This window comes from Drosophila eugracilis, unplaced genomic scaffold, assembly GCF_018153835.1.
Source record: "Drosophila eugracilis isolate 14026-0451.02 unplaced genomic scaffold, ASM1815383v1 contig_124, whole genome shotgun sequence".
NCBI classification, from domain to species: Eukaryota; Metazoa; Arthropoda; class Insecta; order Diptera; family Drosophilidae; genus Drosophila; species Drosophila eugracilis.
In genome coordinates, this window is record NW_024572029.1 from 722,279 (window position 1) to 737,150 (window position 14,872).

The 14,872-nt window shown below is 34.3% G+C and overlaps 1 protein-coding gene across 1 annotated transcript; it reads left to right on the plus strand.

Annotated features, from left to right (window-relative positions):
* The first annotated feature begins 6,520 nt into the window (after positions 1–6,520).
* Positions 6,521–10,230, plus strand: LOC108103020 (ubiquitin-conjugating enzyme E2 N). Its single transcript, XM_017208346.2, has 2 exons — positions 6,521–6,693; positions 8,509–10,230. Exon 2 carries the CDS (start codon positions 8,586–8,588, stop codon positions 9,039–9,041), a length of 456 nt encoding a protein of 151 aa, XP_017063835.1. The 5' UTR covers positions 6,521–6,693; positions 8,509–8,585; the 3' UTR covers positions 9,042–10,230.
* The last annotated feature ends 4,642 nt before the right edge of the window (positions 10,231–14,872 follow it).

Here is a 14,872-nt window from a genome sequence, read left to right on the forward strand (position 1 = left end):
AATGTTGCCGGCAACATGTTGCCAAAAGCTAAAAAGCCACGCAACGAAACACACAACCACACATACAAAGCAAAAGAGAGTCGCTCTGGCGAATTCTTCGTTTTTGCAAATTCTCTTTTGTTGCGAATTTTTTTTGCTTGATTTTGGCCTTGCTTTTATCAGCGGCGCGCGCTCTCGCACACAAATACACCTGCGTCGCCGCTGCTCTCTCTTGCTCGCTGGCTATTCCCCTCTCCTTCCCACCCCTCTTCTTCCAGACCCTTTCACTCATCGAGAGATCCGCTTTATTTTATATTTTCTTTTCTTTCGTTCTTTTTTTTTTTGCACGCTTTTGGCAAAAACAACAACAAAAATACATAAATTAAGTGAGCAAAAATACAAAAAAAAAACCTGGAAGAAGCAGCACTAAAAGATAACTCAACAAGCTTTGAGTTTGCAAAATAAAAAAAAAAAAAAATTTGGGCGAAAAAATAGAATAGAAAAGAATTGAGTGGCACAAAAAATGATTCGCGAAAAAATAAATTTGGCGCTTTTTTTCCGGGGGTAGGGGTAAGGTTCTGCTGGGTGATTAATCACATTTCTTTTACTCTGATCGCAGTTGCAGCTTCAAAATCATGGGACACTAAGAGAAGAATTTGCTTTAAACTTTTAAGAAGATCACTTAAAAAAAAAAACAGGAGATTCTTCACAAGCTTCAGCTTATAGAAGAATTGGGAACTTTCAAAATTTTAGAGATTTTTTTCGCATATTTTGTGATTTTAAAACCAGATAAAAATTGGAAATTCTGATAATCATTAGAAAACTTCAAAAATACAAAAATATATTTTAATTATTTTATTAACATTTCTTTTATTTCAAATACTTTTTTAAGACTTTATAGGACCCCTATGATTTTTTTTATGAATCTCTATAGATTTACTTCAATTCTCAACGTGATCTTTTACATTTTGAAGTACCCCTATATTATCCATATAATATTTTTACAACCCCTAATGATCTTATCCACTGCTTGCCAAACTGTATGTGCAATATTTTGAAGTTGCAATAAGAACTAAAAAAAAAATCGCCCAGAATTTTAGCTTGTTGCCAAAAAATCCACCCCCACACACACACATTTTGTTGCTTTGTTTTTGTTTTTTTTTTACGTCTCATTTTTGCACTTTTATCGTTGGTTTTGTTTTTATTTGGAAATTCGTTGTTTGCTCAATAAAATCGAAAATGCGACGACTCTCAGTCGACAAAAAGTTGAAAAAAGAAAGAAAAACACAAAAAACGCATTGGTGAGTGGGTGGTGTTGCAAGGTGGGTGAGGGGTTTGGCTGTGGGTGTTTTTTGGGTTCCAGGACCTTTCTGTCTGCACGCAGTCGCCACACCAACACCAATACGCAGCGCACACAGACACATGGAACATGGAGAGAAACACTCAAATAAACTGGTGCCAGACATTGACTCCAAAAAAATATACAAAAAACAAAAAAAAAACAGAAACAAGGCGACAACAGCACAGCCTATGTTGCACCAACCCACTACCCAAAAATAAATAAAATAGAAAAGCAAAACAAACGGCCCACAGGACGCAATTTTCCACCCACACAAAAAAAGTGAAAGAAAAAGGAACGGGACTTCGTCCCTTTTCGTTCGTCCTCGTCGGGGCTCTTCGTATTCTTCTTGTTCTTGTTCTTCTTCATCGTCATCGTCATCTACTAGCTAGCTGCTGCCACATCTTCTTCTTCTTCTTTTTCTTCTTCTACTTCGTATGAACATTTTTTTGTGTCTGCTTCTTTTTTGTTGGCCCTGCGTTGCCAAGGGTTTCCTTTGTTCCCTCAATCGTCCCACAGCCACCCACTTAGCCACCCAACCTACACTAGCCCATACAACCACCCACATCCACTCTAAGCCAAGTCTGTTGCACTCACAAAACGACGAGCGCGACCCCAAAAACAGCAACAGAAGCAACAAGAACAACAACACAGGGTCGAATAGCTCATTGCAGGACATTCAAAATATCAAATACCCTTTAAGAAGGGGAGATTTGAAATAACTTAATTAAATCCGCTTAAAAGTAGGCAATAGAATGTGCCTTATTTTTATATATACATATATGTGATGTTTTAGAGTCACTGATAAAATATCTTTTGCCAGATATGTGGTTGGGGAAGCCAAACTATATTTTATAGAAATCTCTATAGAATTTCATTAGCAAATTTTCCGGAAAGAAAACTTTGAAATTTTTATACGTTTTCCCAAGAAACGTGTCTGAAGTGAAAATCTTGATAATTTCACAGAAATTTAGTTTTCTAGGTTTGGTTTAGGTTCTTATTTCTAGTTTTAAGCTTACTTTTCCACAATATTTTCTAAGATCTTTAGATTTTGATATATTCTAAGCCATTTTGAGCACTGTTTTTTGAAAAAATATGTACAATTTAGAAAATTTTGTGTATATGAAATCTCTTTAGAGATTTTAGAACTTGCGTTTTCATCACAGAAATTTTGATATTTTTTCTTTAAAGGAAAATTACAACATCTATTAATCATATATTTATTGCTATTAATCTATGATTTAAAATCTGCTAACATTTTTCTTATATTTTTTTTAATAATGAAAAAACTTCTGGGAAATCCTTGATTCATACTTCTTCTTCTTATCTAAAAACCATATGATAAATTTCAGACCTCATAAGATATCCCCTGATATTATTTCTCATGGACACTTGTGAACTACAACTAAAAAAAAAAAAACAAATCTAAATGGACACATTTTCCTTACTTTTGTTATTTTATATTTTTGCGTGCGCCGCCCCGCCCCCTTTTCCCTTTAACTGCCCTTCGACAGCAACAACACAAACAACAAACGAAAACAAAACAGAACAAGAAAAAGTCAAAAGAAAGCGGCGATTCTTTTTGTTTGTGTTTTCGCTGTTTTTGTTTTGCTCGTTTTGTTCGTTGCGTTTTTTGGGCTCAAGAGAAGTCTCTTTGTCTGCCGCCTCAAATACTCTGTTCAAGTCTCTTTTGCACACTCTTGAGATGCACATTTGCACTGCAGGCGAACAAAAAAAGAGAAAGCCTAAATTTCTGATTGGAAAATGTTGCTGAAGTTCTCCTTTAGCAACTTGTTGACAAAAGAAATGTTGCCAGTTTCCTTCTAAGGAAAACCAGCAAAAAAAAGAGGAAAAATCAAAGAAAGTTTTAAAAAGAAAAAGGACAGGAAATTTGAGGTGCTAATTACAAAACAATACTCAGATTTATTTCCTACGCAGGAAGTGCCGTCAAAGTTTTACGTTTTGAATATTTTGCAAGACAAATTAGTCTTTATTTTCCTTAAGTTACTAAGTTGAGCGACTTGAGTTTTGTATGCTTTTAATTTTTAGTTGAATTAATGTGGGTTTTTCTAGTTTAATCATTATATTCTTGCAATATATATTATTAAACACTTTATATGAAGCGGAGTTTTATTTCTGTAATTATTAGCATTTCAACTATAAACTTCGCATATTATTAAAATGCTAATAAATGAAGATTAAAAAAAACCTTTATATAAAATGTTTAACATATTTGTAAGTTCCGATAATCTCATTATTCATTTGTGTAGTTTTTGTACTGTATATTATTAATAAGAATAAAATATTTTTGCATAGTGTATGATTTGGCGTGAAAATATTTATATATCAATTTATCATATAGATTGATTGATATTGATGATATATTTTTACGCCAAAACATATACTATTTAAAAAGATATATGTTAATAATAATATTCAGTAAAAAAATAAACAAATATGTATACAAATATACATGATAATTTGATATATTAAATATATTTGGTGAAATAATTATATAAAAATTAAAAATCTGTTAGATGGCGGTAAAGTTTGGTAGAAATTATGCAAATATATTCATCTAAGTTTGTTTGGATTTTTAAAGGTTTTTTACTATGATTAATTAGTCTGTTATTAAATGTTAAATATACTTTTTAGATTTATTTCTCTAAATGATATATATATATTATATATGATAAATTGATTACTCTATAAGTTTTTTTTTATTCTAATAAATAATTTTTCAAGTTACAAACATTGACTATCCAAAACTAGTACAGAAATGGCCATTTGAAATATGAAACCCACCCCAATAATTACATGGCATGAAAAACCCCTAGAAAACTACGCCATGTTTTTGTAACTATGGCAGGAAAACGTCGGCCATTAAAATAGGAAAACCATAAAATTTTATGGAAGTGCAATAAAATGAAAATGATCACTTACCCCATACTTCCGTCCCTCGATGTGAGCCCTCTAAACTTGCACTTTTCTTCAATTTTCCCTTCCATTTCCTCCTTTTCCCATGGCAGAAATGTATTTTAGATTAAAAATTTAATTAGTAATAGAAAAAATATTAATAATTTCATAATACTTCACCTATTTTCTTTACGATACGTTTTTAGTTTCATTTTGTTTTTTGAGTTTTGAGTTTCAATAAGAAAATAATAGATGAAGTTAACACCTGCGTAAAAAAAAAACCAAGTTAATATATGTACACACTTTTTTTTCTTACTTCTTCTTTTGCACTAGTTCTATTTCGATACAACAACAAGGGACGCCATTCTATTAACTCTCCAAAATGTGGCATCTTCCTTTCCATACGTTCTAGCATTTTTTTTTTCCTTTGCAAGTCTCCAAAAATAAGCGTCGTTTTGTCGAATTTAGCATTTCTTGGTTTTAACCAGCAAGATCAATATCCATCATCATCATTGGTTTAATAAAAACACTTTTTAACAATTAATTTAAAGTAATTTAAAGTTTTAAATACAAATTCCTCCAGTTTTCCTCCTTAGCCAAAAAGTGCGTCCTAATTATTCAATGATCTGATGTCAAATGTGTTGTCAAGCGTCACTCTCATCTCCCTCTCATTAGCTTAACATCTCCTTGCTACTTACTCCTAGGCCATATTCATCTTCTTTTTCATCCGTCTGCTCTCCAGCAGATCATCTGCAACGGTAAAACTTAAATCGCAAAAATACACTAACAACACAGTTGCAACTCAAGAGCGAGTAAAGGTCGCCATCCCCGCGCTCTCTGTATAGCCCCCCTCTCGCTCTATCAACCAAACACTGCGTAGGGGAAAGCAGCGCAGTTGCAGCAGAATGGCAGAGAGGCAGGTTGTTTGCTCTCGCTCTCACTTGTGGGCTGGACTACAAGCGTTGTTGTTGTTTTGGACAGCCTAAAAACGGAGATCGCACACGTGTATGTGTGCGAGTGTGTGTAATGCATATGGCTGACTTGTGCTGTTGTTGGTTTTGTTGCCCTTTTTGCAGTTGTTGCTGTTTGTTTTTATCTTACACTCTCGCACACAGCCACACATACACACTTGCATGCGGCCTATGCAATCGAGCGAATACGAATGATAAATAGCATGTGTGTGTGCGAGCGAGAGGTTGTTGCTATATTTTTTTGTCTCGTTGTTTTTAGTTTTCTGCCTTTTGGCTTGTGTTTTTTGTTATTGCTCTTTTCGCCTTCTTGTGCGTCCATTGGGCATTGCATTCAATGTGTGGGTGAGCATGCAAGTTCGCGCACGTATTCGTTGTCTGTTGCGTGTGTGTGTTTGGACAGCCTCTCTTTTTTAAAAACGCATAAATGTTGATTACACCAAATTGACAATCTGTTGTTGTTGTAGCCATCTCACTTTTTGACGTCGTTTCCTATTGGAAGTTTACCAGGATCTTATTGGACCTATTTAACAGTTATTTTTTTTAAAGGGATAATATATGTATTTTTTAAGAAAAAATGTAAACAAAAAAGGCCAATTTGGAAAAATGACAGTTGCAGATTGCTTAAATATTTATTTTCAACTACTTTTCACCTGAAATTTATTTTAAATCGTTACCACAGTCAGACTAATAACAATTTAACTAATAATTATTTTATTATATTCTTATTAATAGGTTAAGTTCGCATTACTTAAAATAAGTTCTACAGAGTAGTTTAATATTTGTTAAGAAATTAATAATAAATAAGCCTATAAATTAGAACCTAAGCCTGTTATTATATTGAATAATAATTTGAATTGATGGTAGTTAAAATAAATATAAATAAAAAAAAAACATTAAACAAAATGAATTGAAGGAATATAAACATTTTATCCAATTGGATTAAACCCCGCCAAATTTCAAACCATTTGTGAACAAGAAAAAAGCTAAATGATGCAAAACTGAGGTCTGCATCGTGCCATCCAGCTGATTGTTACGAAATTCGGGCACATTTGACAGCCGCTAACAGCTAGAGTTGTCAATAAAAATTACGATTTACTAGTATGAAATATAAAATTACCTAGCAAAGTACGAATTAATTTCATACATCACAAGAAAATAATTGAAAAATAAAGGAGATAAGCAGTTTAAATTAAAATCTAACATTGACGCAGTGAAAAGTTAAAATAAAAAAACTGATTTTGGATAACGATTACTTTGGCAACCCTGTCTTTCTGACATTGCCGCTCACACGCACGCCACACAGACGCATATTAGTCACACATACGCGCACGCATACCACTAAACGGCAACATTTTTTTTCGAGTGTGTTCGACATTCATAATTTTTGTGTTGGAGCTGCCTGAAAAAATCAAAAAAATTACAGTTCTAAAAGGATATTTTGGCCGAAAACATTAATTGAAATCATCGAATACTTGGCGCTGTTACCCTGTGAGTTTGTGTTAATCAAAAGTTCAACAATATAGAGACAAATCATGGTTTTTGTCGGAAGAAAAGATAAAATGCAAACGAAAAAGGCCGAATAAGAAATTCACGCTGAAAACAACAACAACAAAAGGCAGGAGCAGCAGTTAGAAGAAGAAGCAGTTAAAAGTTAATATAAAATTGAAGAAGACCAAGAAAATAACCGTAAAAATTGATAAAACTGAGGTAGCTCTGTTTGAGTGTGTGCCTGTGTGAGTGTGTGCAAAAAACAAGAATTGTGGCATTTGCATTTAGTTTTTCATCTGTTTTTTCTTTTTTGTTTAATTAAATTCGCCGAAAACGCGGCGTTTTCTTTTTTTTTTGGTCGCCTTCTTTGTCTTGCCCATTCGCATATTCTCTTTTTGCCTTTGTCTTTTTCGTGCGCGTTGTCTGCGATTTGCCTGTGTGCGTGCGTGCGTGTCTCGATTTGTGTGTGTGTTTGTGTGTGTGTGAGTAACTGCTTGCAAAAAAAGAAAAGCAGAAAAAGGAAAATCTTATTAGGTGTTTTTTTTATAGTTAAATTGCCAACATTATTGATTTTTCAAGCATTTTGCCCAGTTCTACCCCCTCATTGTTTCCCCTTTTATACTGCTTCTTCTTCTGCTGCGGACTACGTGCATTTGTCACCCAAAAGGGAAATCAATAAAATTATAAAAGCAACAACAACAACAACAAAAACGAAAAGCCGCACACCAGCAGAAAAGAAATTATGATTAAAATATTATAATTATGCGTTTTTAAAACGCAATTTCTTTTGTTTGTTGTTTTTGTAATGAACTTTCTGGAAAGTTCGACACATCTTGCGTATTTATTGGCCTTTTTTGTTTCGTGTTTATCTTAGTCTTCCTCTTGCGTTTTCTTTATTTGACTTGATTTTTCCGTGTGTCTAGGAAATGTAAACAGTTAAAGGAGCCGCAAGGTCACGTTGAAAGAATGGGGTGGCAAGTGTGGGGTGTGTCGAGTCTTACACAAAAAGAAAATTAGTTTGGCTTTTGGAATTTTATTTAAATTTAGTTATGCCAAAAGATTATTGAGTTTAATATGTTGTAAATTATTGATTTTAGAAGAATATAGTCAAGATCTTAGGATCTAGATTTTTGGTATACAGTCTGTTAGGTCTAGATATCTGCTTATGAAATGATTATAAAATTAAAAATATTGGTAACTTAACTATGATATTTTCCCAGAGACTTTATACATTTGTTTTTTGTTTGTTTAAAATTTATATAAATGTTATGTAAAATGTTAAAAAATTACTTAAAATTTAAAAAAATAATGAAAAGAATTAGTTCAATTTATTAATTTATTAAAATAAAATGTATTTTGTATAGTTCAAAATTTATATTTTATATAACCATAATGTTTACTTCCTTGTGTAGCAATAGCTAGTACTGACTGTATTAGAAAGACATCTTTGTGGCATGCAAAATTTTGCAGCAAAACTTTCTTGAGGAAAGTGAAAGCCACGTATCAAACTGGAATCCACCCAGACCCTACATACAGACAAGCACACATCTTCATAAAGAACGACCTTCAAATTTATTTCGATTTCCAAACTTCTTTTTCTTAAAGAAAATTCAATTTAACGGGCTTAAAGTTTACTTTTCTCGGTTTTAGGTTTTCTAATTAGTTAAAATCAATAATTTGTTATAGGGAATTATTATATTTTTGAATTGTATATCGGAAAATCAAGGAAGATACAGGGAAATCTCAAGTTGAGGACTTTATTTAGGAACTACTTAGTTTTCTTTAACTTACTCCTAACTTTTTTGTTCCATTTAGCTCAAGGAGAAGCCTTAGACATAATCCACATCCCCAGAATTTATCCAAGAAAAGAATAGAAAGCAACAGCTAACAAAATGTCGAGTCTGCCACGTCGTATCATCAAGGAGACTCAGCGTCTGATGCAGGAACCAGTTCCCGGGATCAATGCCATTCCCGATGAGAATAATGCTCGATACTTTCATGTTATTGTAACTGGACCGAATGATTCGCCCTTCGAAGGCGGTGTATTTAAGTTGGAATTGTTCCTACCAGAGGATTATCCGATGTCGGCACCCAAAGTCCGTTTCATAACAAAGATCTATCATCCAAATATCGATCGATTGGGACGCATTTGTCTTGATGTCTTGAAGGATAAATGGAGTCCGGCCTTGCAGATACGTACTATATTATTGTCGATTCAGGCATTGCTAAGTGCACCCAATCCCGATGATCCATTGGCCAATGATGTGGCTGAATTGTGGAAGGTCAATGAGGCGGAGGCCATTCGCAATGCCCGTGAGTGGACTCAGAAATATGCCGTCGAAGACTGAACGCCCGAGGTTAGGAGGAGAGTAAGGAAACGGATCCGGCAGTTATATCGGCGATTTTCCAGAAAGTGGGTGCGCGACATGAACGGCGGGCGGGTGGGCAAAAACAAAGAGAAAACAAAAATGCATACTTTAAAAACAACCAGCAAACACACCTAAAGCATACGAAAGAAAAACATAAAAAATAAGAATGATGTTTAAATGAAAGAAAAATCATTTTTTTTTTTTCGAACCTTCTGGGGCGGGATATACATAATAATATATAATATACATATATATATATATTTTTTTTTCAACCAATCGATCGGGGAGATCGGCGAAATGAAGAAGGGAGAGATATAGCGAAAGCATTCTTTATGTAAGTCATATACAAAATACCATGTATCCGAAAAGAAAAAAAAATTGAAAAAAATCTATAAAAGTAATTGGTTTTAATTGATTTGTTTGAGAAGCAGCGGGTTCTGGTGTCTATATGCATATAGCCGTATATTTAATTATATATATTTATATGTGTAAAACTGAAATAACCAACCCATAAACATTTAACCCATGATGTAGCAACAGATAAATAAATCAATTGGAAAGAGGCAACTAAAGAAGGGATTTCTAATTTTCATTTCTTGTACATTCATTATGAACTCTGATGTCTATTCAAAATAGATTCTCAATAATTTTTTAAACTTTTTTTAAACTCAATTTTCCGATGTGATCCGATGTCAATTGGTTCTTATTATATTTTTTTTTTAGAAAAAAAGATGAAGAAGAGAACATTTCGATTGATACTTGAGCTTTGCCTGGGTTGTGTCAGAGTCCCTTTGATAAACGATAAATGGTTTTATTCGAAAACAATTTTTTTAACGAAACAAACAAGAACAAGCCTTTAAGCTATTAGTAATTTTTGAAAAAATACGAAACATAAAAAAAAATTTAAAAAAAAAACTATAAATGCATACACTATATATTTATACAAAAACATAAAAGTAGTGGCTTGATTGCGTAAAATTTTCAAGAGCAGTTCTCAACAGAAAATATTAAAAAAAAAGAACATAAAAAATTGTGTACAGTAATTAAATTTTTGTCACCCAAAAATCACTAAAGGATAAACCGGAAATAATAAAAAAAAATAACAATAGCAACAGAAAAGCAAACATAAATCAAAGAATAAACAAGAATAAAAATCAAGAGGAACATTTAATTCAGTTTTTTTTTTAATTTAATTTAATTTTTTCTAAGAAAAAAATAATTAAAAACAAAATAAAAACGAAAAATTCAAATAAAAAAATTATAAAAAAAATAAGTTGTGTTTTATTTAAATTAAGTTTTTGGGGGGCGTTTTTTGGGTGTAAAAAGTAGTACGTAAGTTAACTAAAATTTTAGAATATTTTTTAAAATATTTTATTACATTTATTAAACATTTTATCTATAGTTTATGTGATTATTTATTTATATTTCTATTTTTACTTTAATTTTATTACAAATTATGTTTATTAATTAACCTAAAATATTACAAATTCTTTGATACATATTTTTAAATCAATTTTAAGACATATTTTTCCTTAAGAAATTCCATTATAAAATAGAAAAATTGTGTTTACTCGTCACGATTGCAGTTGTCAATCATTTGGCTCAACTTGGGGCCTTTGGATTGGATTTCCCTCTGTTGGCAGGCCTCCCACTAAGTCCGGCTTAACCCCTTGCTGCCCCCTGTCCAGTTTGATGGGGGCCCTCGGGTCTGGCGATGGAAAAAAATGCCGTCTCTATTTTTGTTTTTTGATTTTTTATCCTGTGCGAGTGTGTGTGCCTGGCCACTCCCCCCGAAAAAAAGCTAACCAGGACCCTTTTCCCGCCTCTGATTGGGTGCTCTTCCTCGCTGGCATATATATATATATATCTATATGCGAATATATATATCTGGTTGTGGCGATTTCGAGGCCCCTGACCAACAACACACACAGGGCAGTCAAATGTCGAACCTAAAGGAATTTTTTCTCTCTGGTTTTTCATTTTTTTATTACTATTTTTTGTTGTATTTTAGCTGCCGGTGTTGTGTTCTCCGTTTTTTAGTCTGTGTGTCGATTTTGTTTTTCCGGTAAATGGAAGGTAGTGGGTGGGGGATTGGTAGGTGGTTTTCCATGGGATGTTGGAAAACGCATATGCAAAATGCGGTGTTCGAGTCACTGTGTGTGTGTGTTGGAGGATTTTTATCGGCAGCTTCATTGTGTTGTTGTTGTGTGGGACAAACTGAAATATGGAAAATAAGGGAAAATGCTGGAAAAGTTGAGGGACATTTTTTTTTTTCGTAAGGGGGTAATGGTCAGGCCATAACTATGGCTATTAATCGTTACAAGTGGTCCACCTCTCCACCTACTATTTACCACCAACTATCAACTGTCCCCCATCCACTGGACTCTGTCTCTTTCTAAATGTCATTTTGGGCTCTCTTTCTAGCCAGCTTTTCCACGTGGCATTTATCGTTACCTGAATAAATAGTTTGCAATATTTTTTCTTCTTTCGTGCGATAAAAATTGTCGAGTTTTGCCGTAAAAGTTTTTTCAAAGAAATTCTTGTATATTCTGGGAGAAATTTTGGTTGCTGCTTGAAAATTTTGGAAGTGCGTACCAAGTTTTCGATAGATATAGATCTGTATTCAAAGTATAGGAAATCGATAATTATGCCTTCAAGTTTCCATTTTAATGAGAAATTTTCCTTGATTTTTAAATTTAATTAATTTAATTTAATGGAATTTTAAAAGTTGATTGTGAAGTTATAACAAAATTAATCATTTTTCCAAGTATAAATGAATACAAAGTACAAAATTTCTTGGATAACTTTTGTTAGAGTGAAACACAAATATGATGCTTTATGCTTCTAATTTATATACTTCTAATCAGACCTTATCAGCCTTATTTTTGTTCACTTTATTTCTCAACTAGAAACAAGCTTATTTAATCTACTCTAAAACTTGGTTTTCGTATGAAATAATAATAGTTAAAAAACTGAGTCACTGCTTAATTAACCTAATTACAGTAGAACCACACAGAAAACCAAATCTTTAATAATCTTACAGATTGGTACAGTGTTTTGTAATTTTCGAGGAACTTTTTTTCCCGGGTACAGTTCACCCCAAAAGGACCTCGAGTGCACCTCGTGCAGCTGACCCTCTCGCTCGCACACCGAATGCGCCATTTTTGTTTGAAAGCTAATCGAAAAAGGGCGTACAGCCTAGCTCCGAAAAATACCCGGCACACAGACTAACACACATGTGCTACGTAATGTAATGCAATGTCCGGAAGTACAGTCAACACCCAAAAAGACCAGCACACACATAGACAAATGGTAGGGCAAGCGTAAGCGATAGAAAGAGATAGATATTAGAGTGGGAGTGAGAGGGGAACTGCCACTCGCATCGCATTCAGCAAAACATCATCAAAATTGTAAAAATAAACAAAAGCCAACATGCATAAAACCAATTTCCATTAAGACCAACACACACGACGCACACACGCACATGCAACTCTGTGTGTGCACTGGTGCTGTCCCACTCGGCCACGCTATCCCTCTCTCTTTTTCTGCTTCCTGTTTTTTTTTTTTTTTTTTTTGGCCTGTCCATTGCAGCATTGAACAAAGTTTCGGGCTTAGATGGTGTTTTTTTTTCTCATTTTTTTTTTTTTTTTTGTTGTATTTTGTGGGAGCGGGGGAGGTGGATTTGGAACTGGACTTTGGTCTCTGAGTCTGCCTATGGCCACCGAAAAATCCTCAAAAATAAAGGATAAAACGAAGGCAGCAGGATGCGGGGCCTGTGAGTGAGCTGTATCCTTAATTGATATCGCAGCAAGGAATTTTCTCTGCCACCCACTCAGGAATAAAAGGGAAAAATGGAAAAAGGAAAGACCCGGCTTTCGGACAGGATGAGCTCCGTTCGCTATGTCCAGTGATGGGAAGTATCTAGTTAGATGTACAGTGGGTACGGGGCATATAGGTACCTCTAAGGATATAAAATGGGAAATTAGTTCAAAAATATTTAAATAAAACAAAGATTAAAAAGTAAACTTGATTTAAAACTAAACATGTTTGATCATGAATAAACTTGTTTCCTGGTAAAATCAAATCGTAAAACAGAAAGCAGTTTAAAAAATATTTAAATGACAGTTTAAAGTTACAGAATTATATATTTTGAATATTCTTAAGATGAGACATTTATTTTTAAGTAATATTAATATGAAAGTGCATAAAAACTTAAATAATGAAAGTGTTTATAGATCAAAACAAACTTTTTCCTAAAATCTTCTTATAATTTAATTTAACTTGTACCTTTGCGAAGGTCAAAGAATGGCTACCTTTCTCAACACTGGCTATATCTATCTCTTTGGGTTTTTAGCCAGGAGTGCAGAACGGGCTTAAACACACACGCATGCGATGGACGGGGGAGAATGGTATGGGTGTTTTTTTGGGGGCATTTGGGTGGCATTGCAAACGCAACGAGGATACTGCATGCGATAGGTCGGAAATTTTCTGCCGAGCTCGCAATCAACTCTTTGGACTAGGACTAGGAGATATATCCCCATCCACACAACAGCACCACCACTCTTCCACCCCTTCCCTTTTCGTGGCGGCGCACCTGCAACACGAATGTGCAAGGGGGGCTGCAAGTGTGGTGTATGGCACGGGAAGCTTGGGTGGAAAATTCTGAGGGTTGTGTGCAGGACGCAGTAAAATGGCGGCATCCCAGGCCTTTGGGCTTGGCCAAAGTCCATGTGTGTGTGCGTGTCTAGAACCCCTAGAAGCCCCCCTCCTCGCATCCATGTCTTTGTGTCTGTATGCGTTTCCATTTTGCCATTTTTGCCACCCACATGTGCCACACCCACCACCAGTCATCCCACTATCCGCCCTTTTGTTTTGGCTCGCTTTGGTAGGCACTCCCTCGCCCCTTTGGAAAACCCCTTCCATGCCCCGAAATGTGAGGCGAAACTGAAGTTCATGCAACTTAGGTCTAGGGATGTCTGTCTATGAGTTTGTGTCTGGGTTTGTGTGTGTTTCGGGTGGGTGTTTTGGTGCGTTGCATGTCTGCCCGCACAAACACACACACTTCTAATACATACAAGTATGGACAGATAGATAGTTGTACAGTGCGTACTGCTTGATTAGTTTAGTTAGTATTACTTAAAAGATGGATATTACTAGATTATTTGATATAAAATGTTGGGTTTATTCTTTGGGTTTCTTTAATAATGACAGTAATAGAAGAAAAAAACTGAAAATTCCTTAAAAAAACTGTGGAAATCAAACATGTTTAAGCTTGTCGAGCTTTCCTCAGTTCATAGTTCTGTTGATGACCCAAAAAAGCCTTAGAAATGATCTGCTCATGTAGATATTTAGCTTTCATAATGAAATGTCACAAATGTCTCGCACTGTACGCATGTACACGAGTTTGTATTTACGGATATGTGCGCACATAGTCAATGAATAGCCGCAGTGCTCGGTCCTGTCCATCTTCTCATGTTCGTTTTTACCCAGATGGCAGCCTATGGAAAGTTTTCCGGGAATTAAGTTAACAAAACACACGTGAATATATATGCAAATATCCATCTGCACTTGGATTTCGTGATGTTTGTGTTTTGTTTACCGTTAACCTTATATTAATTACAATTTTAAGTAATTACCTTAGCTCGGGTTTAAATAGATTAGACTTATTAAGCTGAAGAGCATTACCAGTCAGGGTTTTAAAACTTACGTACTACTTTCTTTATCTTCCTGGTTTGGATATACATATGTATGTTGTCTGATACTTGCCATTTTCTGTTTGCTATTTTCTATATGGTTTTTTTTTAGTATAA